Here is a 26,887-nt window from a genome sequence, read left to right as displayed (position 1 = left end):
TAGAGCCATTCACGCATGACTAGCAATATAGCGCTTTGCTTATTTTATAAGCTGGAAAACACCACTGCTGCATGTTCACACACAAAACGTGGTCAATGCTCTGAATATGGCTTATTCAGCAATATAAGCTTTACAGATTACATGCACTGCTATACTGGATTGTAAAATCGTTGTTGGTGGGAATTCTCCAACCTTCCGAATTGGAAGTCAGATTTGAGGGGGGTGTTCCAGTTAAAAAACAAAAAACAAACTTTTGGTTGGGAAAATTCCAAGTTCAAATGAAACACACCATTGGCTGTCAACATTCAAATGTGGCTTCTCTTTGATAATATTCTGTAAACATTGCAACCATGTGGCCTAACTGATGCACACGTTAGTAAGGATCACTTGAGCAGGTGCAAACATCTTGACTAGAAATGAAGAGCGTGAGCTAGTGGTGCAAACCAAAATCGCCTGCATGAACTGCACACACAGGAACAAACACTGAAACAAAGAAAAGTTCTCTGTGCTGCTGGCAAGTTATATCAGTATTTAATTTTGAAAATAAAAAAAAACAAACATGTAACATATAAACCTTTCATAAATACTGTATGATATTTAATCCATTTTCATTTAATAAACAAGAATATGTTGATAAATTAAGTTTAACATGTGAAAGATACAGATATGTTTAATACTTCAATATGCACATGTTAGACGTCCTATCTGATTCATTATTGATAATGAAAAAAATAAATGAGGCAGGCAAGATTTCTTGGTTTGGCACTAACTGTGTCAAAAGAATTTACAGTGTAACCAAAGGCCTTTTGTGCACAACATGAACCCGGGAGGATAATCAAGCAGTCAGTAATTATTGATTTAAAAATGATTTAGTCAGGCTGAAAGATCTGAAAGCATCGTAGTCCAAGTAAAGCAGTTCAGATGCAAATTGTAGACAAAGCACAGCGCAGGAGTAGCTGTATCAAGCTCACCGTACAGTACAGTTAAAGGACCTGTGTTGGTGTGGATAAGAAGTCATAATTTCCTTCAGATGCATGACAGCCCGGATGGACAATCCTTTTTCCCCCTCACTCGTTTTCCTCTATGTATCTATGGGAAGTGGCCAGTTTTCCTGGATGGCGAGCTCCAAGCATGTGGCAGATTTTAAGGGTGATGGTGGGATGGACAGAGTCTGAGAGCACTGTTTGTGTCAGGCGAAGGGGCTGTCTGACTTGAGTATGGAGGCATCTGAGTCGTGGCAGCCTTTGCCGTTCATGTGTTCCGAGTGACCGTCGATGCTGTAGCAGCCCTGTACCTCAGTGATGGAGGAAGCTGTGTAGGAAGCTGAGCGCAGGGCATCCGAGTGGTTTCCTATGCTGCTGCCAAACTGGATATGATACTGGTTCCAGTGCCGCCTCAGAACAGCTTGGACCTGACCAGAGGGATCATATATCAGATATTAGCTGACAGGAAAGCTTTCAAAGGTGATATAAAGCCTGAGAGTTCAAGTGATAAGCCCAAAGTAATTTTGCATAAGATGGCAGAACAAAATACAAAAATAAATATTTAGATGTTTTTGGGGTTTTTTGCTTTGGTTTTTGGTTTATTTTTTGGCACCAGCTTCTCCATGCACATCTGTGAAAAGTCTAGGGTGACTTTCTGACAATTACACTTTTGTAAAATCTTAGCACAACATTGGTAAACAACAGTTAACAGAATTCTTTTACCCTTCAAGGGCCGGTATCCTGAAACATTTACAGCAGTGTCCCTGCTGCAACACACCTGAATAAAATTTGTAGGTCATTAGCAAGACTTGACTGTTTGCCAAGGTGGCAACCCCCAACCCTACTCAAGTATATTTTAATAAAAGTGTAAGTTTAAAAAAATAATAATTCTAAAACTACTTTTATTGCACAGTGTTCATTCACTCTTAAGCTGCTGTAACACAAATCAGATGGCTGAATTGCCACATCAGCCTATAGTCAAGTTCTATAGAGGTAAGGAACTACTAAATTTTATTCAGGTGTGTTGCAGCACGGACACGTGTAAAGATGTCAGGACACCGGACCTCGAGGACTGGCATTCGACAGCTGTGCTTTAGACAGAGCCAAAGTTAAGGTGAAGTTTTTGTCTTAATGTTTATATAGGCTAAAAGCTTTCTAGCTCCAATTGTGTATGCATGAAACAACTGATTATCACATAGTCAGTGAAATAGTTTACTCAAAGACAATTAATTGATAAAGCGGTATAAGAAATTCATTGATGAATTTCTTAAATATGAAGATGATGATTGTATATTATCCGAAACTTGAAAAGTTGAAGCAGTGGTAGAAATAAAAATTGGTAAGCATTTTCACATTTTCTGATACTCGGGAAAGAAAATAGGAAAATATTCCCCTGCGAAGGACTGCATTTCTTCTTTTATCTGTGCTGATATGAAACCTTTAAAATGACTCATAGACATGATAACACCACTAAACAATGGACGTTGGATAGACGTTCAGATAATGTCTATATTGGGTCCATTGGTCCATGACCGATTCTGGACATCTATTCTGGATGTCCAAACAAGGTCCACAGTTTTGGCATCTAACCATGACCCAGCCTGGACGTTAATATGATGTTCAACATTTGAACTTTAGACTGGGTAATATTTTTGGAGGTCATGTGGATGTCTATGATAGGTGCAGGAAATTTACATGATTAATAAATTTATTATTTTTTTTATTTACAAATATCAAAATTGTTGTTATCAACATGATACATATAAATATATGGATTACTTGATTACATGATTTATTGTCTCTCTTTTTTTTTGTTTTGCTTGTTATTTTTAAAGTTCCAGTTTTGCTTTAACTGTTTTATTTATTTTAATTAATTAATTATTTTAATTAACTTATTTGTTTGTACTATAAATATTCCATACATGGAAGTCATACGGACATCAACACAAGTATAATGGATGTAGACAAAAGACGTCGCTTGTTGTTACAAAACAACCCCTTCAGCGGACCAAAATTATACGTCCAAAAATGACTTCTAAAAGACGTCACTTTTCGCAGTGGGATATGCCTCTTATCACCTTAATCTATGAGAGAAAGCACATCTGTTTATTTCCCACATTTTAAATGTGATCTTAAAATGACTTCATCCTTTGGGATGTGATAGTCTCAGGAGCATTGTTGGTAAGCAACCAAGAAACAGCAGAGACATGGCTAGCCTAGCTTAAAGCTAGAAGTACCAAGTAACACAAGGGCTTTAGATGCTTTAGTTTTTGCTGGACGAACAACGGCAGGGCGTCATGGAAATTTTTTGCACAACTGTAATAAATTCGAGGGCAATTTGAGAGTCTACCTAACTCTAAAATAGTGTGCTGTTATGCTAACCACAGCATAATATTGATGTCTTCATTTTTTGGATGGTAATTCACTACTTGAAACTATTTGAACAACGTTTCTAGTAGACAATGGCAGATGCAGTAAGCATGTACTGAGGTTGGGGTTTGGCCAAGGCCTTAGGGACTTGGGCGAGGCAGATCTCAGTGCACTAATGAGAGGTGAAAGAATTGAAAAAGAGGGAGGAAGAGAGGGTACGAAAAGGAGAACAAACGGCTTGTGGGTTAGTAGGGCACATATATACACAGAGAACCAGGGGAGGGGTGCTTCTGTTTTCTAGTTCTTCATTAGATTCTTGTGACACAGAGACACTTTATTAGGGACATCAATTCAACTGTTATTTTGTAAAAATGCCTTATTAGTCAAACATATGGCAGCAACAGCATGTAGGCATTCAGACTGACAATCTGCTGAAGGGTCATGGTTGTTGGTGCCAGACGGGCTGCAACCTACACAACCATCTCTAGAGTTTACAGAGAATGGTCCAAAAAGAGAAAATATTGACTGAGCAGGTGTTCTCTTGGAGAAAAGGCCTTGTTGACTTCAGATGTCAGAGGACAATGACCAGACTGCTTTCAGCTGATGGCAACAGTCACTCAAATAGCCATTCATTACAGCTAAGGGATGCAGTACAGTATCTCTAAACGCAAATACTCCAAAACTTGAGGCAGATGGAGTGCAGCAGCACACGACCAGTTTTGGTAGCTAAGAACAGGAAACTGACTATGTTTCACACAGGCTCACAAAAATCAGACAATGGAAGATTGAAAAAGATTGAATAGCATCAATTTCTGCTGCAGCATTCGGATGGTAAGGTCAGAAATTGGTGTAAACAACATGAAAGCATGCAAACAATTCAGGCTGGTGGTGGTGGTCTGAGATATGGAGTGAGATATGCTTTCTTGTCACATTTTGGGCCCCTTGGTGCTAATTTTACAGCCAGACTGTTGTTGCTGATTATCCCCATCCCTCTATTGCCACAGTGTACCGCCTCCTAATGCCTGCTTCTAGCAAAGTAAACATGAGTTCACTGTACTGAAATGGCCTCCACATTGACCAAATCTATGTCTAACAGAGCACCTCTCGGATGTGGCAGGACATGTCACATCATGGATGTGCAGCAACAAGTCTGCAGCAGCTGTGTGATGGTTCCAGCACACTGGTGTATCTATTTCATGAATAGTTGAGGCACTCCTGAAAGCAAAACCTGGAACATGCATGATCCATTTCTTCACATAGCATTGTTTATCTTTCACTGTAAATTCTCTCTGAAGCTCTCTTTGAGAAAAACGTGTTTTGATTAAAGTGTCGTTCTATTGTGCCTTACTGAGTCAGTGTTTCTGAGTACAGAAATAACAATGCCACTTTTTCTTTGAGCGTATAATGAGCACAGGGTTAGGACACACTATGACAGTAAAATCACAAGATAAATATCAAAGGAAAGTTACTTAGTGGATCTTGTAAACCATTCACTTCAAGTCAAGTTCTCTGCAGACCAATTGCCTGCAAAATTGACAGTAATCAGCATGTAGCTCATGGCTGCTTGCTAGCAGCATAATTTTCAGTCTGTGGAGAGCAATGCTGGAGAAGTAGTCCGACTTTTGTCTTTACCTAACAGCTGTAAGCACAAGCTGATTTTATTTTAAAATGTTTATTGAAAAATTGCTTCTCTGCTGTAATTGACCTTCCTTTAATCTACTGTAAGCTCCATTTTTTAGGTATAACCACAGGGAAAGCAAGTAGAAACAATGCATTTGCAAGGATCCAGAATCATAGGTGTTGATTTATTTTTACCATTTATTACTAAATGCCCAAAGATGATGTCAGCTACTTTAGTAATTCGCTGACCTGGACTGAAGTTTCTTGGGTTGTAGAAAATGAAAGGTAACATTCCTAAACTTTTGCATCACCAGCATTTTCTTTTTTTTTGGTCTGACAAAAAAGTAAGACCTTTGAACAAAGGTGTACTTTGGACAGCCCATTCCAAGAGTTTTTAATTTAACATGCTAGATTATTCTCTAGGGTATCTTTGCTGTAATTTCATTCAGTGTAATCAAGCTGGTAGCCTGAAATGTTATGACTACATATTAGTTTCCCCAACATTGGAAGAGTAGCACCAGGGCAATGACCCTGTCAACGCATGACCCTTCTCAACCATGAGGTCAGCACAAGTGTGGGATAGGGTGTGTACACGTGTTGAAATATCTAAAAAAAAAAAAAAAAGAATAATAAAAGGGCATAACCCTGTCTTACTTCTCCATTGAAAAAGCAGAAGATGGTGGCCACAAGCAGACCCTGGAATGAAAAAAAAAAAAAACACATTAAAAGAGAGATGACATACAGCTTACTAATTGGTCTCAGGAAAGTCATTTGTAGACAACATCTTAGGGTCTAAAGTGCTGTGAAGCAGGGAAACTTAAGAGGTCAAAGTGAATACATTTTGAAAGCTGATTCAGGCTGTTACTCAAGACATTTTCCCTGCACTGCGCACACTGGGACAGCTCAAGATGATCAGATAACGCTTCATCAACATCCAACGGATTTCAGTCTCTTTCAACTCAAATAATTTGTGCCTTACTTCCTGCTGTTCTTGCCTGGGCTAGACAAACAAAGTCTTTTCTCTGGCTAATGAGAATGTTTGACTCTTGTTAAAAGCTAGAAAACAATGAGGTTAATGTCCATTTAACAAATGATTTTATTAAAATACATGTCTCAAGCACCGAAGGAGACAAAGCAATCAATTTTCATAATAAAATAAATATGCATGATAGAATGACAACAGAACTACACAAACAGAACAGTTAAAGACTGCTGTAGATGCCACAGGCAGTCGGCTTTCTATGCTTTATATGAATGTGTAGAAATGACAAGAATCCCCTCAAACCTTCACACTGATTAATAACCGCTGTCTCACCTGGTAATGCATGAGTATGTGCATGATGTAGTCATATATTTCCGAAGAGACCCGTCCCTCTGGCTTGTAGGGAAGCAGGACGTACTGAATTCCAAGCAGAGGGACCAGGATGAGCGTGGCTCTCACGGCTTTCATGTACAGACTTGATTCTGCTTGATGGGTCACCTTCAGTTTGGTGATGAGAACTCGCACGATGTTGAGTAGAAAGAACAAATTAACCTAAAGGGGGAAGTCATATATAAATCAGCATTACAGTCTAGTATTTTGATAGGATGTGAAAACAAGCAATGCCTCAAGTATAAGAGCATAAAGAGCAGTATGGCAATTTCTTATAAGAGGTGAAAATCTTTATTGGTGACATGCTTGTTAGACACTGTTTACTTGCTGTAGGTTATACTTTTTTGTCCTCCTCTTGAGGAGTTTCCTCAGATTTTTTTAAGGGCACAATGCACATCATGCCGATTCCTCTGAAAATAGTCTGGTACAAGGACTGGACTGAAAATGTTGAAAGACGTTCAGCCCGGAGAACTATTGCTTAAGACCACTTCTAAAATATTACAAGTACTTCTAGTTCATTGGAAGCAAATGATAAAGAAATCAAAACTTTTGCACAGTACTGTATTTGAATTATTAAGAGACTACAAAGCTTCTTTTAGGCATCATTTCTTTAAACACGTCAATCCTAACAAGACAAGTGTTAACAAAAAAATCAAAGAGGAATGTTTGCTTTTTCTAATAAGCCGAGAAAGTCTTCAGTTCCGTTACTGCAGTATTATAAGACACCGAGTCTACTTCTGATACACGGTAAAGTTAGGAAACCTACACATAACATTTTAAAGGGTGTTGGAGGCTGAACATTTAGTACAGACTGTCCTAAGGGACCAGCGTTCTCTGAAGCATGCTCCAATGTGCTGATTAGGTGAATTCCTAGAAAACAACATAAGCTTGGGGACCAGTGGGTGGATTCTCAAAGGGGAAGATGCATTGATTTCACAAGACAAACACACTTATGCATGTTCTGAGACTGTCCTGCTCACAGGACCCCCCACAGAGTCCACTCAGAGGAGGACAAAAGCAGCTTATTGTACTCTTTGCGCAACAAACAGTGTGGCAAGAGAAACATGAAACAAATCAGCTGGTTTATTCTAGTAAATAGATATATAGTGAATTACTTGTTGAAACTGATTGGAGTTAGGAAAGAAAAGAAGTAGTATTCTTACCAAAAGAGCAGCACAGATGGGGCCGTGGATGATGTAGAGCAGTGATGTTTTTGAGCTAATCCAGCAGCTGCAGAGGAGAGCAGTACAAAAAAGGTTTACACAACAGTAACGTTGCATCACATAACAGCAAATCTATCACAGCAATCTGTGGGTTTCCTTAAAAAAATATTATACAGGAGAACTTCTTGCACAAGCATTGGCGTTAACTCACTTGTCGTTGTAGTAGTAGCTCCGAGCGACGGCATGTATGGTGGCTGGGATAAGAGGAAAGCCTGCAAAACAAAGTGAGCAAGTTAGGTAAAGAAAGACCCTTCAGTTAGAAAAATGTAGTGATTAGCTGACTGATATCCTCTTCTTACCCCATCCTAGGAGATAGTACCACATCAGATGCTGCTTCTCAGCAAACACTGCCACCACGATGAGAGTGTGCAAATATATCCCCTCACACAGCATCCAGAAGTAATTACAGCCAAACAGGTACAGGTGAATAAACTGGGACACTTTACAGCTTGTCTGAGGAAGGAAAAGACATAATAAATGTGGATTTATAGCAATTGATTTATGTTTAATATTAAACTAGAATGACCGGTGTAATGGTGCACATTAAACTAATAGAGACATTTGTGAGGCTACAGTCAAGTGAATCAATACAAATAATAAGAAACTGACTGGATTCCTCTGCACGAGCTCCTGGTTGTTGGCCACTGCAGTCAGCAAAATGATGGTGATCACAGAGTTCAGAACAAAAGAGAAGAAGAGGTTCTTATGAAGGGTGATCCTTTGACAGCTCAAACTCCTGGAAAAACAGAAAACTGAAGTTATGCCACAACGCTTTTATGTTATGCACAGACTGAGAAGCATCCGTCTATGGAAGTCGGGCATATAACAGAAGTTGACTCACTTGAAATGGAAAAAAATTGCTAGGGAGATGAGGAGGGAAGTCAGAGACAGCCCATGTCCTATGAGGGCAAGGTAGAAAAGGTTCATTGCAGTCTGAAAAGAAACAACAGATGGAAATTAGGTTATCAGGCTGTAATCTCATTATCTTTCTCCAAATGGCTACTTGACTAAGCATCAACATACATCTCAGCATTTGCACTGAAAGGCTCTTGAAAATGTTCCATTTGTCTTTTAATATTTATAATTTCAAGCTGATGGGTTTTTTTATGAACCAGTTACAGGAAATTATAGTACAGTGCAGTGGGGGAAATTGGGCCAAAGCAGAACAAATTCCAGCCTGTATTTGGTCACCAAGCAGACATGCTGTGGTGTTCAGAGCGTGCAGAGCCCCTCACAACCACATCACATGGCCATCAAAGCCATACTTTTCCTATTGTTGATTATCTAACATTTAAACTCAGTCCTACCTACTGCCATTTTCAACCTACCATTCTGCCTTCTACAGTGTGCTCATTGCAGCGGGTGTAGTTGGTCCATGTCCTGTTGCTCTCCGGATGCAGAAACCATTGACCACTGTCAGTGCAAATCTTTGTGACCATCTCTGCAGAACAAAAAGTGGTAAATAATTTAAATGTATTATTCTGATTTTTCCAGTAGAAGGTAGAGGCAGATGAAAAAGAAAAACACCATTATGGATGGAGCTAATGAAAACGTCAATTAGAAGAATGAAATCTAATTATAAGCCTGCACATCCTGTTGACGGTTGCGGTTGACTGAATGTGGTTAAGAAGTCCCCGGACGCTTAAATCAAATTTACTGTAATAAACAGTGATGTATTTACACCACTCCATACACGCATAAGTTAATAATCACACACACAAAAACCCTGCCTCATTAACAGAAGGAGCTGAAGTCAGTATTTAATACACATTTAATACACTAAAAATTACAAATCCTGTGTTAATACTGAGAACAGAGCTGTTCTGCTTCATGGCCATTTGCTGTAATTGGTATTTACATTCAGTGTGTGAGCATAGTGTGAGGTATAGTCTTTGCTTTTTTCACTTAGAAAGATTCAAGCTAAAAGGTGAAGCAAATTTATACATGAAGAACAGTCATTAATCATGAAGAGCTCCCCTCAGCCTGCGAAATCTGTTACATAATACCTTTTGTGGTTCTGGAGAGCTTTAACCTTGGTGATATAATAAGTGTTATCTTGGTTTGGGCTTTTGTTTTTTTACTAAAGGCCTTCAAAGTTATGAATGAGGACCTGAAAGCCACAACAAGGAATAATCATCAGAGTAAGTTGTCATCTGTAAATCTGCAGGTGGATGAAGAAAATTGGCTGCTAGAAGCTGCAGATCTCACCTGATGGATCAAAATCCTGGAAGTAGTCCGGGCAGTGCTGCTCGGATGTAACTCCTGCTTTGGTGTCATCCCAGCAAAGCCAGCCATCCCACGTGCGATTGCACACAGGTTCTAAAAACACAGACATCATTTTAAGAGCTTTTTTGCTCTTCACATTTGGAACATTGCAAACTAAGAATTGAAGAATAGATTTATAGAATTTTGAAAGTAGGGTTCTCTTAACCAATTTCAATCAAGACAGCTTTACCTTGTCTGCTGTGGGTATTTTCTTTCATTAACTTTTGATAGCACTCAAACTGGGCTGTGACTATCTTGTTCCTGGTGACCGTAATGTCATTGTAGACACTGGTTGAAGCCTGCTGCTGGGTTTCATTGATCGCCAGACTTGCCTTCACCATAAACTACAAGACAGGTGAGAAAAAATAGAAATCCACTCATTTTTTTAAGCTTTACAAAGTAGAATGAGAGATATGTTATGGTACAGTGCAACAGAAACCAAGTAAAAGAAACAAGTGTATAAATTCTCGCTCAGTGAGAGGGTACAAAAAGTACTGTTGGTTATGTTTAAAATGAGTAAAGATGTCTCTGAGCCATCTTTGGTTATGTACTTGCGAACCCTCTGGTGATGCATTAGTCTAAAACAGTCAACACATACTACCAAATGCAGGAAAAGGGAGTCATACTTAGTGATTCATTAAAGTCAGTTGCGCTGCATGGAAACTATGACATCTATGCCTTAGTATTGGTGCACAGATGTGTCCAAACACCAACCTGAAGCTGCATTTTTTGTCCTTTAAAGGATAACATCAAACATAAACAGCCTAGCAGTACATAACTCTCTGAGGTAGAATTAAAGGTGGTTGCTGTATTTATGAAATTTAGATCAGTAAGAACTAAACTGTGTCTTGTGTGCATTTTGGCTGACCTACCGCTGCTGGATTACACAGCAGTATAAGCGCTACCATCCAAATCTGTCCAAAGCCATCCAACTTCCTGTCAGCCATTTCAGAGCTGGACGATGATTTACAAACTGCAGACCTGCAATGGAAAGCAAAGAATTAAACATTAACATTAGATAATCATTAAAATGTAATAAAATGTCCTCATAAAAAAGGCCCTTCTTATATATAAGATGACACTGGAATGACACTGAATAGTCTAAGTGGATAAGAGTGAGTTGACCTTTGCTAAATGTTCATTAAGTTTCTGTTTTTCCAGTTCAGGACATCAGCTGAGTTAGAAAATTTACTGAATCATTAAATACAACAAATTTATTCTGTGACCAAAAGAAACTTTGTAACAAGAACTTGGCCGAATCAGTTTGTTTTAATACCGAGGATTAACTACAGCAAAGCACTGTACAGTATGTTCTCCCAATAAACAGCAATATAACGTGCCCTCACTCTCCATGTTAGGTCAGCTTGGAATTACAGGCTCCTGTGATGTAGCTTTTTGGCATAGTATTCAAGGGAACGCACAGCTGAAAAAATAAGCAGCTGTAATCAACCCAACAAAGCCGTATCAATCAAAGGAAGTGGTAAAAGTCTTGTAAGCACAGTACAGGCTTAAAATCTCCTGTTCCTACTTCCGTGTGTGTTTTGTAAGCCAAACTTCTTTTGGTTTGCAGTCCATCATAAATTCTGACAGCACTTATAAATCTGTTAGTGGGTGCAAGTTGCACCTCATCAAAGCAGAATCCCATAAGGTTGTTTGCAGCAAAGCTGCTGGCCACTGGGATTTCATGACAAGGCTGTGGAATAGCAGATGAGAGAAAATTCAAATAGAAGCATATCCCTCAGGTTCTACAGATTTGCTTTGCAAAACAGTGGGTTTACTAATGCTCGGGTAGCTTTAGATAGTTTAAGCGGCTTATGTTTGACTTGGAGTTAAACGTCTAAAACCTGTGATGCAAATGTACAAATATATCACAGCATGAGGAAGAAATGCTGTACTGGCACCAAGATAACCTGAGATAAGTTGTTACCATTGCTAACAATTCAAATCAATAGGTTCTTGTGGCAGTGAGGCTTTCGGTGGGTAACAAGCTTGAGAATGGGAGACAGAGAGAGAACCTGATCCCCAGGATAATGATATGGCATGCAGGAATAGGTTAGTGAAATTTAATAACATCCTTCATACCCTAAAGGAACTAGGTCACCTGTAGGTCACTTTTATTTGCAACATCTGAAGTCTGATTAAGTTTGCTGAAATGTTATGAAGCTGCAGACCAACCGGTGCTCTTCTCTTTAACCAGCAAACAAATCCACAATATCCCAAGCAGTAAAGCTCAGCTCCAGATAACTGGGACGATGTTGCTATTTGCATCTAGTGATGTAGTTAGAAGACCATCTCAACCATCACTGCATATATTACAGATGAATGTTTTTAACTTTCTGTGATCAATCGCATGCAAAACAGTCAGGCCTATGTTTAAACTTTTATTGTAGCACATGACATAATCATACCCCGCCTACCCCATTCTCCCTCCAAAGTTGCTTGTCTGCACTTTACATTCTCAAAAGTATCAGAAACAGGTGTGCAGGGTCGCTTTATGTGAACCAGAGCAGTGTTTCCCACAGACTCACATTCCGTTTGTGGGACACACCTATAATGAGTTGTAGACTAATTCCATTTATAAGTTTCTCTTTTGGAAACATTTTAATTACCAATTATACACTCAGCAATATAATCAGCTGCCTTTCCTGTGAGCATCGCATCTGGATGAAGAGCTGAAATATTCACTGCTTAGTTACTTGAACCTTACAGTCACAGAAAGAAGAAGAAGAAGAAAAGTGGGGGGAGCAGCACAGACATCAGTCAGTACATTAGAGAGAGATTTGACCCATTTCATTCTCACAGCTCTATCTGCAGCTCAGTCACAGAAGATGCTGATGCAGCGTCTCCTCAAGTCTGCTCACATTTAAAAGGAGGCAGAAGAGGGGTTTACTGAAAGTGTTTAACTCTTTGCAACCAATTTCACTCGAGTGACAGTCCAACCTCCAGCAACCTCTCACCAACCAGTTGTGGAATAGTCACTAGTGGGCAGCAGTTTCCAGGGTCTTTGACGGGTCTTTAGACCTGTGTGAATAAGGCTTTAGCAATTGATTCCACGGCGACTGCCAGCAACAACTTTTGGTCAAGTAATATTTATTTTTCTCTTGTAACTGGTAATTATGGTACCAGGTGGTTGCTAATCAGTCTCTGGGCCTGTGTTACTGAGTCTTTAGAAGAATGCCAAACTAGTTTCAATTCAGTTTTCTTTACATAGCATGAAATCACAACAACAGTGGCTTCAAGGCACTTTGCATTGTAAGGTAAAGACCCTACAATAATACAGAGAAAACCCCAACAATCAGACAACTCCATATGAGTAAGTGCTTTGGCGACAGTGGGAAGGAAAAACTCCATTTTAACAGGAGGAAACCTCTAGCAGAACCAGGCTCAGGGAGGTGACTGAAGCAGAAATACTTAATGCATCATGGGAATTCCCCAGCAGCCTACACCTATTGCAGCGTAACTAAGGGAGGACTCGTGGTCACCTGATCCAGCCTTAACCATATGCTTTACCAAAAAGAAAGTTTTAAGCCTAATCTTAAAAGTAGAGATAGTGTCGGTCTCCTGAATCCAAACTAGAAACTGGTTCCACAGAAGTAGGGCCTGAAAACCGAAGGCTCTGCCTCCCATTCTACTTTTAAATACTCTAGGAACAACAACAAGTAAGCCTGCAGAGCGAGAGCAAAGAGCTGTAATGGGGTGATATGGTTCTAGAAGATCATTAAGATCCATACGATACAATGGCTTATCAATACAATAAAAAAGATACAAATTCTCAGCTGTGATGATGTGTGAATAGAATAGTCCCCCTGGGATCCCCCTGCTTTCATATTGATATTTCACTGGCCAGTACACTACACCCATCAATCAGTATTCCAGAGAGAAAACTGACCCTGTTTATTCTCATAGTGGTTTTCACATTTGCCTAACAAGCAAAAGAGCCTTACTTCAATGCTGGAGGTAGACACAAATCCCTTTGGGGTTGGCTCAGAAAGGGCATCCCAGTGCAAAAACACTGCCAAATCAAACATGCAGGCAAGCCCGCAGTGGCGATACCCTTCTGAATAAGGAGCAGGTGAAAGTAGCTTTTATTCCCACACAGGTCCCCACACTGCTCAGTCACCAAAGGGACTGGCTGGCTCAGTGCTCCTCAAGTCTGCTCAGAGTTAAAACAGCATTAAGCTGAGACAGAGGAGGGACTTACTGAAAGTGGGATTGTAAAACATTATGGTGATGTGCAAATTAGAAACAGCCAGGAAAAGATCAGCTGCTCTGTCACGCTCGCACACAGTCAAACACACAGAAATGCACAAACACACACAGACACACAGCCCTACTCTGTCAAGAACCCCAGCTGTTTCTTGGCAAGTTTTTTTTTTATATAAATACAGTGATACAGAGGATGCATCATTTCAGACAACCTGTGCGTGTGTGTGTGAGTGTGTGTGTGCACGCATGTGTGCGTGCATGTACGTTATTGTTTTAAACTGATAATATTGTACCATTTAACTAACAGTACATGTGGTGACTTTCCCGCATGTCACGGTGGAAATTTCACATTTAATATTCACTCTCAAGCCATAACACATAACAAATACCTTTTTATCAAAAGTAGTCTTAAACAAGCTATGACAAGACTTCATAGAAATCTCAGTGATGTCAGAAACTATGCTTACTTGTTGAAATGATTCTGAGAGAGAAAATGTTAATTATGTGTGCTCCAACACAACTAATAAATAAGCAATTGTGAGAAATATGCAACAATGCTACTGAACTTCTGCAGTAAACAGAAAACAGAGCATGATCCACCAGCAGTGCCACATACTGTGTGATCAGAACAGCTGTTCTGTGTAAGCCTACGTGCAGCTCTCACTGTGCTCCCATCACAGCCTGCTTTGTGGACATCATTTCACCTTCAGCTGGTTCAATCCTGTGTGGGGGTTTCTGGAGCAACTTTGGACAGCGGAAATTTTTATTATTGCATTTCCAAATAAAATTAATAAATTCATGACTAGGACAAAAACAAGTGCATTATGCTGCTAACACAACTTTGTGTGTGTTACACAGTGTTCTGTGTAAAATATGTAATACATTATGCACACAGCATGCAATTAATTAGAGTGAACGTGATGTCTTTGATATGCTGTTTAGCAACGGTGGTGATTCTTAAAGCAGAGCCAAAAAAAAAGCCAGGAATTGAATGGAATCCATGAAGTGATATTGATAATGGAATTGGAACCACTATTTCTTATTAATTCCCATCCCTAATTCTGTGCTTATACACACACAGTTTTACACAGACACAAAATAAGCTCTTGGTTAATTAAACAACCCGATCCATTTAACTGTGTACTTAACTACAGAGCCTTGCAGCTAAAACTGTTATTATACTACTAGTATAATAATACCAGTAGTGTCCCTGCTGTTAGCTACAGAGAAAAAAAAAGGATCCCTCTGATTATCTGCCACGTCTGTCACATAATCCTCTTGATGACTCTCTGTTACATAATCCTTGTGGTTTGTCTGTGTTTACATTCATGTACTTAACTTTTACTATGTCTCTATGTCCTATTAATGCTGCTATTATGGAGGTAATGAGAGCTCAACAGCTGTAGCAGCGGGCTGGCGTTATCGTGACACAGTCCAGGACAGCACTCAGACTTCCCACAAGTCTTTTTAAAGAAAGAATTGTTTTTAGAGTTCTTAAGAAAATGAAAACTTCTCGCTTTTACTTCATCCTAAGACTGAATACTTTTTTTGTTTTCCATATTCGTGTAGATACAAACAAAATGGAAAATTTTGGACATTTGATTTGCAACTATTTCGCAAACTTCATAAACATGTTTCGGCTAATTGCAGCTCAAAACCAGGAGAGCAGCCTCCACAGAGGCACAGCACTTGATTATTGATCTGTTTGGGTCAACTTTATCCAACAGCAGACCAGTGCAAACTGTAGGTGGTCCACTATTATCTGTAGTACCTCAGAGTGTTTCACTGAAGTGGTTAGTCATGTACACTTTACACAAGAGATGACATCACCTACTACATCTGCAAGCAGAAAGTTACCCAGAAAAAATAGCCTATGTATAACATCTGCCGTCTTCTCACCCAGTGCCAGAGCCCAGCCTGCACTTATCAACTCCCACTGTCCCTGCAGAGATGTTATGCTGCACTGTAAACATCCTTTTGTACTCACAGGATGTTTGGCGCCCTGCACACCAAGTTCCATCAAGTTCGGCTCAGTGGCATTCGGAGAACCTTTAGGCTGGTAAAGGCCAGTAACTGCATTACCGTCTCAATCTATAGCATGGATATGGGATTAAACGGAGCGGGAAGCAGGTACTGGGAGCCGATTAAACCTCTGCTTGCAAAAGATGCCGCCAAGATTTATTCCTGTTCTGTCTACGGCAAATTTGATTAAAAAAAAGACGCAATTATGAAACAATTCTTCTTCAAACAATATTTGCACTAGTAGCTGACCATATTTTAAACAATAGTAAGTGAATCAGAGAAAAGAATAATCCATCACAAAAATATTATGTAAAGTGATCAGTTTTACTCTCTGCTGAAAGATAAGCAAAGAAGTGCAAAATGAAAAGATAAATGATGATAATGATGCTGTGCTGTTACACTGCAATGTTTGCAAAACACTGTTATCGGCCTTTGAGAGCTTCGCACAAATCTGGTCACTGGGGTATAGAGGTCTTGAGTGTCCTATGCTTGCTCTGTAAACAAGAGATGAGACAAGATAAACAGCAGAGTTGTGCCTTCTGGAACTAATTCCATATCAGTCATGCCATCATTTACCATGTCAGTACACACAGAGTCAGGGAAGATTTGGTGTGTGGACACACGTTTCAAGCACAGATTCAGTAGTCAATAGCCTATAGTACCAAACGGCCTGGTCGTTTGGTACCATGCCACAAGCTCGGGTGTGAAATGTATGGTTTGCAGGGTTTCTATCATCATTTTTTTTAGCGTTTTTATCATTAACTCGGTTTCCCTGGGTCTTTTCCCGTGTGTTTTTTGAATTTGAAATTCAGTGCACGGCTTTTGTTTAAAAACATGAAGGACTCTCTATTTAAGACCTGAAAACAGGTTGTAGCAAGTACAGAAATAAAAATGATTCTTTTGGTGAGAGCAAACCACTCTCTCTCTAGACACTCATTATCATAGTCTGTATTACAGCAGCACATGTCCTTGGTCTGTGCCTTCATAAGCCAGCGTACACATTTGTTGAGAAAATGAGTACTTCAAGTGCAGTACATCATTCCAAACGAACAACTAGCATACAATTACATACAATAAGAATTACTCATTATGACTGACAATTACTTATAACCCTTCTTTTATCATGTTTGTGCACACTTTGCAGCCACAATCTTCATTTCCTCCGACACAAAATGGATTATTTAAACAGAGCCGTTCTGACAAGGAAGACTTAATGTGTTCAAGGAGTAATGGAAGCGTTCCTACCTGCTTGGTTTTACACCGTTTTACTGCATTATCGCAGGCTGATTATTATTTTAGAGGACAGAGGAGGGTCTGTGAAAGAGGAAATGCTAAGAAAGGAAAAATCTGCATGCCTTTAAATGATGCTGACCACGAATATACGGGAAACAAGAGTGACAAACCCAAAAAACACGAGGATGTGAGAACACGGTTCCTCTGAGAGCTTCCCTTCTGATTAACAGGGCCAAATTTAGCTGTTGGATGTTTTCCACAGGATCAGCTGTACGTGTAGCTTTTATCCATGTGAGTGAACATGCCTGAATAGGAGTTCAGCCTTACAGCAACTGATCTTACCAAGCCTGGGACATGAGAGCAGACTTCCCAGTTGCCAGGGGCATCACCAGATGTCTGGAAAAACAACAGCATTCCCACACTAATGTGAAGGAGGAGTCCTCTTTGTTGCATGAAAAGACTGCTGCAAATCTCCTTCCACCCACCCCGACTAAAGCAATGCAATATTCTTTGCATTAACAGGGCAGGAGGGGGGCTGTGTTCTTGTGGTTTAGAAATAGACAGCAACTCAGATACCAAAACATTCATGTCATTTCATTCACACCCTCACAAGCATGCCAGTGTCCTTAAGGCAAGCACGTGGATCTATTTATGACGGCGGTGTTGAAAAGAGTGAATTCTAAAACTCATCTCCACAACTAAGGAAGGACAGGCTTATGGTTGGATGATGCCAGATGTTGTACAGCAATTAGGGAAGTGTGAAGACTCCGAGCCTGCATAGGGAAATGCATGTGCAACTAAACATCTTGGGGAATTATGACTGTTCAAGGAATTTGAAAGTATGTGTCCTTCTGTTATACCACTATCACTTTGGGGGAGACTATGGCATTGTTATGTTTTTGACAGCAACAGCTGAGCCGGGAACTGTAGGAAAGCATTTACGGGAATGTCATATAGCAAATGGTCTGAGGTCAGGGATTAAACCATGAACTTGCTGCTCAGTGCATCTGGGCCCATGTGTTATGCATCCCAACCATTCTGTTATTGCCACATATAGATACACCTAGTACTTCTGCAGTTTTGCAGAGCAGTAGGGCGATCGTGGCTGAAGAGTTGGGAGTTCGCCTTGTAATCGGAAGGTTGCCGGTTCGAGCCCCGGCTTGGACAGTCTTTGTCATTGTGTCCTTGGGCAAGACACTTCACCCGTTGCCTACTGGTGGTGGTCAGAGGGCCCGGTGGCACCAGTGTCCGGCAGCCTTGCCTCTGTCAGTGCGCCCCAGGGTTGCTGTGGCTACAATATAGCTACCATCACCAGTGTGTGAATGGGTGGATGACTGGATATGTAAAGCGCTTTGGGGTCTTTAAGGACTAGTAAAGCGCTTTAATAATACGGGCCATTTGCCATTTTACTCTTGGCTACGTTCAGAGGATTACAGGATTTTTCTGTCAGACTTGGATGTTTGCAGTTTTTCGGATGAGCATAGGTGAATCTTTATGAAGTATTGTTTAGTGTTGGTGTTTCTTTGTCTGCTAGGGGAGGTGAAACTAGTTGAAAATACATTCTTGGCATGTGACATAAACTTTATCATCACCACTAAAGGTTATGTTAGAAATATTAATAGTCACACAAAGAATACACACAAACATCACAAAAACGCACTTAAACGAAAAGAAAAGTAAAAGGTTACGTGTGACATTTTTTGTTCTGAATGTCAAGTATGTGTTGGCTTTAAAAGAGTCCTGCAAGCAGAGTTTTGAGGCATAGTTCTAATTATGCCAAGTATTCAGTGCCTGTGTGCAGCAGCTGAGCTTTTCCCCTTTGTTCCTACCCTGTAATCAGCTCCTGTCACCCCAAATTTATTGTTGTAACTATGCTAATAAACTATCAAACTGTATAAATGACTTAAAAAAACCTTATGAGTGGGCCAATTACATCAGTAAAATGCTGCTTATGTGCCAGTGATTCAGTATGAATTGAATATTTCAAACACAGGTGAAGGTTTTCTGAAAATTGATTCATTGTATTTTCAAACCTTTTAAATCACAAAGTGACTTAACAACTGAGAAAGCAGGAGTCAACACAGAGGATTCAATTCAATTCACAGCAACTGCCACCTCAAGGACATTTTATCATTAGTTACAGACCTAAAATATTAAACCAAAGCATTCAAGAACCAGGTTAATGTCACAGCACACCACTGTGACCCCTGTGTGACCCTCTCAGGTGTTGCCTGGGTTTAATTGCTGATTGGCTACTCCTGATGAAGTGTGGTGTATGGAGGGCTGAGGCTTTATGCTCACTGGGCTGTAAGTGTTTTAGCCAAGCCTATCAAGTAATTTGAAACAAAAAGGAATGTTTCTTAAAACTCTGATATCAGTCTCCACATCATGTTGTGGGTTTTGAGCCGGGTCGCAACTCATGTAGACAGCACAGCAATACTCTGCAGTACTTTCACACAGTAGCCTTCTTTGAACCCTTTAAGAATACAGCTGAGTACTGTACTACAACTACTACTTAGAACTATTAAATGTTTTCTGTGTGGACAACATAAAATACTAGATTTTTTTTTTTTTTTTTAAAACACAGATGAGACATGGCCTAACCCGTTAGTGATCTTTGGAGTTACGCTCTAGGGAGGTTACTGATAGGTGATGAAAGAAAAGGGGGAAAAAAAATGGTGACCGTCTTGCTCTGGAGGACCTTTTGCTAGTGTGGTTTGGATCTGCTTGTCCTTTTGAGGTGAGCATCACTGTGTATCATCTTTAGATGACATATGTGGTCTCATTGAGGATGACGTTTGCCCCATCCATAGAATTAGCAGTATTAATACATCAAATGAAATGTTTCTTTCTGAAAAAAATGATGTCCCATCACTTCAACAGAGTTCCAGAAACCTAAAGACTCAAATCCAAGGACTGCCCAATCTATTCTGGCAACACAGTTTTCTTTATTTGCTCAAATAGCAGTATCTTTTAGCCATGTTACATTGTAGCGGTTTTAACCTGTCCCCTGTCTTCACTAAGCTAATCTAACCATCTACATATATTTCTTACAGTTCTACTAATCCTTCTAATCCAGTTCTGCCTACAAAAACAATCACATTTCTTTCCAAAACTCTGAGATTTAAAAAAGAAATGATGAACACGATGCAGCATGCCAACAGACAAGCGTTGAATTGCTGAAGAGATAATACTGGATTTTACTCAAAATGTGAAACTGAATTCGTTTCATTAGCGTGTCCTCATTAATCTTGACAACAACAAAAAATAACAAACACCAAGGCTGTCTTCAGTTACCTTTGCATACTAAAGGTCTTAGCATAGGTAAAGGATCCTGTTCCAGAGGCCACTGGTCTGCGCAAAGGAAAAAATAGTACAAATACCTAGATAAAAATACTCTGGTTAAAAATAAATCAGGCTCCGTCTTGCACTGCATCCATATAGCTGCTCTTGCAGTTGCGATGTAAATGTTTTGAAGTAGCTATACAACCACATGGATAACCTCCTGAGCATGCCCAGTGTGTAACCTGGTGCATACAGCACAGGCTGGTGGGAATGTGTGGTTAATTTCACCCGTTCTCTCCACTGCATAGAGCCACATTTTTAGAGGTCACTCGACTTTCTTTGTAAAGTGCTTTAAATGCACTGACAGCTTGACAGATTTATACAATAGCTTAAACTTCCTCAGCAGAATTGTTCCCGCATTTCTGGGTGACATTTCTACATCCTAACAAGCTGCTGCTTTTCACCAAATTTATTTCCATAACTGTTTGTTTAGGGGATTCTTGGTCATTAAAATGGCAACCAGCAGAGGATTTTCAGGCCAAACACTGCCTTTGAATCAGTGTTTATGTGTTCTCCCAGTTTCTTTCTTTCTTTCTTCATTTCTGTGGATTTTATCAATGAAGCCTCCACTCACTTATTGGCTGTTTTTCTTTGTACTGTTGAAATATTATAAACCCAGAAAAATGTCCTTTGGGATCTCTCTCCAAGCGAGTCAAGCACCATTCTTTAATCCCCCCTGTGTTCGATTTCATTTACATAGATCCAACCATTTCCAAAGCTTCATATCACACTCTTATTCTCCATTAAGAAAATGAATTCTTGAATTCCAGAGGGAGCACATAACACCCCCCCCCCCCCCCCCCACACACACACACACACACTGAATGCAGAAAAGCAGTAAGGTTGTTCTGTGATGCATTATTTAATCTCTGGCTGAAAACCTCTTTTAGCATTTAACAACAGTCAACAGTGAGCACAGGCTGCTCAGGGACCTGTATGAGTGGTTCCCTGTGGGTAGTGCCACGACAAAAATAACACTGGAGCTCAAAATTAACAGCCCAAAGGAAGCCAAGGAATATCCTCTGTATGCTTGCTGTGGGCCCTAGACTTGACCTCTGAAAGTGCTATTCACGTCACTACTAAGCGGTTCAAGTTTCTCTGCGTGCGTTGTGTTTGTGTAACGAAAACATTTTAACAGCTTAGCCCACACATGAGAGCTTCAATAAATATATTTGTTTTTGTGGAGAATATCTGAATAACGGTCATTTACAGTTAGTTTTACATGACATTGTCCCTTATTGCTGTCACAAAGGGTGCAAAGTTATTTTAAATTTATAACGGACCGCTTGTTATCAGTAAAAAAAAAAAAAAACTTTTACCTGTAAAAAGATTGAGAAAATTAAGTGTTAATCGGAGAAAATAAGACAAACTATTCAAACCACAAAAAATTAACAAGTAAAAGAATTATTGCATGCTACAAGAGGTTGAAGGCAGACAGTGTTTGTTTGGTAAGGCTGAGGAGTAACTAGCATGCAAACCTCCCCAGTAGATGTCTGCTTAGTCACTAGAGAGGTCAGCAAGATAAGGATCCAGAGCAAGACAAGATCCTGTCTGTAAGCTGGACAGTAAAGCAGCATTAGCAGGAAATCTAGTGCATTATACGGTCTGTGGCTCTGTCTGGCTTCAACGCTACGCAGAGCATCAGTCTCATGCATGTCTGATGGTTACATGGATACTGTGTCACTAGTAGTATTGGGTGTAACTTTTTACAAAATAAAATGTTAAGAGTTCTCAGATTACCTTTTTGTTCTAATGTTAATGACAAAAATATACAGTTAAAATGTTACAGCACTTCCTTTCATTGCCACAAAAAAGAAAGCTCAGACACATTTGCAATATTTGGGGCAGTTTTATGGTTGTCAGTGCACATGCTAAGGCTTTTATAAGGTATTTTCCTGTCCTGGGGTGTTAATAATTGCATGTGAGCTGCTAAGAGGCTCTATAATACATTTTGAATCCTAGCTCCATAACAAGGAGGAGAGTCATGTCAGTACTACACCTCCAAATCTAGCTTTGAGATTGGCTAGTCAGTATATTTAGACCATAGGCTGCAAAGGTCTTGAGCCAACCATTGCTCCAGATCACTTAAAAAAATACAACAGTCTGACTCTTTGGAAACAAAATATTTAAAAATGAGAGGTGGCTCAAGACTTTTGTAGAGAATTGTCTTGCAGACCATTTTAACATCCGTAATCTTGTAATGTAATGAATTTTAAATATTACCCTTAGTTGCTTCTAGTCATCCTTCCTGCTAATCTTTCCTAGTGGCCACTCATGGTATTGCAATGCACAAATAATCCCTTACAGCAAACAGAGCTTTTTCCCAGTGGCTATAGTTCCCTATATGTTTAACCAAAGCAACGTTATGATATTGACCATTACACAGACTACAGACAATAACATATTGTGTTTTTCAATGGGGAAACAAGCAATTTGAGACTTTTATTAACCTTGAAAACCAATTAACTACAATAAAATGGAGAGATTTTTGGCACAGCTTACGGCAGCCTGGGCTTGAAAGTAATAATAGTCGTATTTTCACGCTAGAGTAAGTTAGCTAATTGGAAATCCAACAGAAATGGCTGCTGCAGACATTTGCTCAGAGCTGCAGAAAACGCAGGGTGGAAGAGGAATGTGAAGCAGTGTTAAGTGGTTGGAAACAAGCTCTCTCAAACAAGAAATCTCTGCACTTAATGTACCAGATTATTTATTAATGATCTTCCATCAAAGCCCCAAGAATTTATTATGAGTTTATATGGCGAAAAAAACAAACAAAATTGCTCTATACTCATCTGCTAGTACTCCAGGTTCACCTTTGGAAGACAAACATGCAGCTCTTCCCAGGGACCATTTCCTCTATTGTGTATGCCAGAAGCCCCCTCCCACACACTAAATCAAGAAGCTTGTATCACTCAGTTTGTTTAGCTCACACAAACATGGAAGACCCTTAGAAACCATGCAGCCTTTTCCTTCTATCCTTCGCAGAGCGCTGCAGTTCAAAATGCCAATCACTACACAGCAACAAAGCAGTCCTGAAGCTGCTCCCGACGACATTAGGCTGCGACACGTCCCATCAGGCACCTCAATTTAAACTGGAGATGTGAAATACATTTACCCATCATAATGTATGAGTGGAAAAATTACCTCAAAAGGTTTCATATCCCTGAAACTGAATCCAGAAGCTGAGGGGAGTGCTGCATATGTGCTTTTGTGTAATACGATAGCTTCAGTCTTGAGTGAGCAGGGAAGAAAATATATAATATATAAAAGAGGTGGAGACTCAGTTTGAAACATGATAGGAAATCAATTTAAATACATCTGACAGACAGTGAAAGGTGCTGCAAGAAACCTGTGGTCATGAAGGTTTTTATAGAGGTCTGAGAGGTCTGCAGTGTCCCCAACAGGATGAGGAAGTAAACAGAGGAATCGATCAGGAGCTGTGTCCTGGTGATTTATGAGGGGTGACGCTTTACGAGAAACATCATTACGCTTGTGACTGTGAATCGGATGGCCTTTGCACTCACCAGAGAAGGTCACCTGGAGTTTACAGGATAAATTCTTCACAAAAAGCTCCAGTTTCAACACACGTATTATCACTACAAAAAAGCCACACGAGAGCTTCTTCTAAGGCCTGAAGAAATTTATTTTTCACGGTTCTCCATATGAATCGGCTACACTGCAAATGAGCTGCCACTAGCACAGCTTTCTAAATGCCATGGCTGTAGGAGAACCTCTGCAAAGGTTTGGGGAGCTTTGCTGCCAAGATCTTTGTCTCACCCACATTTAATAGTTGCTTTCTAGACGTGGGCAGTAAACACTCAGCATGGGTTAAATGTGATGAGCTGCACGACACTCCCATTGCACAATCGGCTCATGAATTTGGTGTAGGCCTGAGCCGCTGGAAGATGTCAGAGCGAAATGGCCTCAAAGACTCATCAGACAGCCCTGCCAACTGGCAGCTTCGATACGTTCACTGTCCAAAGTGTCTTGACGGCCGACATGCATGGGCAGGAAAGCAGATCCACTGTTTTACTAGGCTTACTTTCTGGCATTTCTCAACGTTATTTTACCTTTCCCATACTTAAGAATAAACATGTTCATATAATGTAAACTTGAACATTTAACATTTAACTAGGTGTGACATTCAGGGTGGAGCACTGCAGTAATGGGCTGTTTTTGTTTTTGAGGTGTGCGTGACAAATCTGAACATCTGTGAGATCATCACAGAGACAGCAAAGCAGAAATTAACTAGTGCTGCTATATTTCTGCTTAATATTTCTCTGATTTTTCTTGAAAACTGTTAAATAATGTTAATATACTTTCGTTAAAGTGATTTCTGACATGCAACTAGTAAAAGAAGCTCCTTCAAAGTTGCTGGTTTTGTACAAAATAATCCAAAGTTAAAGCACTTTTTAGTCATTTTTAATTAGAAATGTCTGTTTCTGTTGTTTATGTTAGCCCTTTTATGAAATATTAATCAGTGTTCATCTTGAAATGAGATCTAAAAATGTGTTTATTCCAAGAAGAAGAAGTTAACTTTGGGCCAAACATGTGCTTTGAAACGAATTTTTCTGCATCTTAAACTTATCACATTTTAAATGATCTGAAGTGACCAAAGCAACTTACTTAATATTTAACAGAATTCTTTTAGTTTTCCAAACATCCTCTTTCATTGGTCGTGGAGAGTTCAAATACTTAAGGCATGAGTTGAAATTGCACGTTTAAAAGCAGAGCAGCAAATAAAAGCGGCACATAAAATCTTTTGGCTCAACCTTTTGAATGAATTCAACTGCTGATATTTCCCAATCACCATAACAAAAGTGCTAAATTAGGCTAAACAACATTTAATAAACACAAGAAGTCATCTGAGAATACTCCACCTCGACATTGCAAAACCCACGGAGTTCAAACATATCTAGAAACTCATCTGTTAAAAACCCAGTCAGCTTCAGATTGGGAGTTACCTCTGCTCTGTCACCTCCCTTGTAATGACTCGAATGCATCTTTCCTCAGCAGAATATAGTCCGCCAATTGTGGCCATCGTCATCACATCCTCCTCCTACACACCACCATCATCACAACCATCATTCATCATCATCATGATCCCTTTCACTGTCCAGCCCACAAACTTCCAACATGTCCAAATCTGCCCCTTATGTAACCATGCAGATGATTTAGCAACCAGTGGCCGTCGCTTACATCAAAGCCTCGGTGCTGAATGGAGCTGATTCTTTTTCTTATTCCGTTTAATTAATGTAAAAAATCTAAACAAACGCCTGACTGCGTCTCATCCCTTCCTATGAGGTATCAGTCATTAGTAGGTGTATAGATTACATGTAAAATCTAAATTGACCATGCATGCATCTTAAAATGTAACCTCTGAATTCATTTACCAACAGTGTTATCATTTCTGCGCGTGTGAAAAGATCCTAAAACCACCTGAAAACGGGACAGGGGTGAGTGCGAATGTCTCATTAGACGGAACTAATATATAAATTTGATACAAATAATCACGCACAACGCGCTTTGTTGGTCTAACGGTGTCCAAAGCGCACAAACAAAGCCGTTTCTTTATTTTCTTCCTACACCTCGACATTTCTTGCATTCAGCTCCTGACAGAGGGACAATGCGGCTCAAGCGGATGCTCATCGTTCAGAGTGGGCTCAGCCATTCTATAAGTGCATGTTCCCCGGCTCCCTCAGTGCACATACAGTTGAAATGCCCTGGATAAAGCAACATAATGCCCTGTCAACTCTGCGCTAATTGCATTCGACGTGACTGCGGCTCAAATTGCCTACAAAACATGGAAGAGACACAGCGCGTAGACCGCAATTCACACTTCACTGTAGCACGTCCTACCACAGAGTAAAATCCACCCGGAGCGCAGAGGCAGGAACCGCAATAAACTCTCAGAGCAGTCCCCCAAAGCGTCTTTTCCTCCTCGGCTTCAGCGCAGAGAACTGGACACGGTGGACCTCCGGCGCTCAATGAGCGCAGCTCAGACGGCTGTCAGGTTGACGTTGGAAGGCAACCCACTACTTCCTGTTACATCACACTGTAGGCTACAGCTGAGGACCTGCGATCTGTGGCGAGCTCGGCACAGTGCAGGATGATGTGCCCCTTTCACTCCTACACGCTAATGCAGGCGTGTATCCACAGTTTGTGTTATCAAAGAGTGTTTTTGCTCACGGGCACTTCACCGGGGAAACTGTTTTGTGCATTCTGAGTGATCTTTTCGTTCCAAGCCT

The 26,887-nt window shown here is 40.1% G+C and overlaps 1 protein-coding gene across 1 annotated transcript; it reads right to left on the bottom strand.

Moving 5' to 3' along the window:
* Positions 1-509: 509 nt before the first annotated feature.
* On the bottom strand, positions 510-26,661 carry calcrla (calcitonin receptor-like a). Its single transcript, XM_026144501.2, has 13 exons — positions 26,499-26,661; positions 10,706-10,814; positions 10,024-10,177; positions 9,777-9,887; positions 8,897-9,009; positions 8,410-8,501; positions 8,178-8,304; positions 7,868-8,021; positions 7,720-7,780; positions 7,509-7,575; positions 6,289-6,507; positions 5,628-5,669; positions 510-1,411 (listed from the first exon to the last, which is right to left on the bottom strand). The coding sequence occupies exons 2-13, from the start codon at positions 10,778-10,780 to the stop codon at positions 1,190-1,192; spliced, it is 1,437 nt and encodes a 478-aa protein (XP_026000286.1). The 5' UTR covers positions 10,781-10,814; positions 26,499-26,661; the 3' UTR covers positions 510-1,189.
* Positions 26,662-26,887: the final 226 nt, after the last annotated feature.

The sequence above is a fragment of the Astatotilapia calliptera genome, chromosome 16 (assembly GCF_964374335.1).
Source record: "Astatotilapia calliptera chromosome 16, fAstCal68.1, whole genome shotgun sequence".
NCBI classification, from domain to species: Eukaryota; Metazoa; Chordata; class Actinopteri; order Cichliformes; family Cichlidae; genus Astatotilapia; species Astatotilapia calliptera.
Note: the sequence above shows the minus strand (reverse complement) of the source record. Positions and strands in the feature narration are given on the sequence as shown.

Excerpts from the sequence above, each read along its gene's own strand:
- calcrla (XM_026144501.2), bottom strand. The coding sequence starts at position 10,780 with ATGGCTGACAGGAAGTTGGATGGCTTTGGACAGATTTGGATGGTAGCG. Across the intron at positions 7,781-7,867 it reads GTACTATCTCCTAGGATGGG|GCTTTCCTCTTATCCCAGCC; the intron begins GTAAGAAGAGGA and ends TTTGTTTTGCAG. Across the intron at positions 7,576-7,719 it reads AGCTACTACTACAACGACAA|CTGCTGGATTAGCTCAAAAA; the intron begins GTGAGTTAACGC and ends TCTCCTCTGCAG.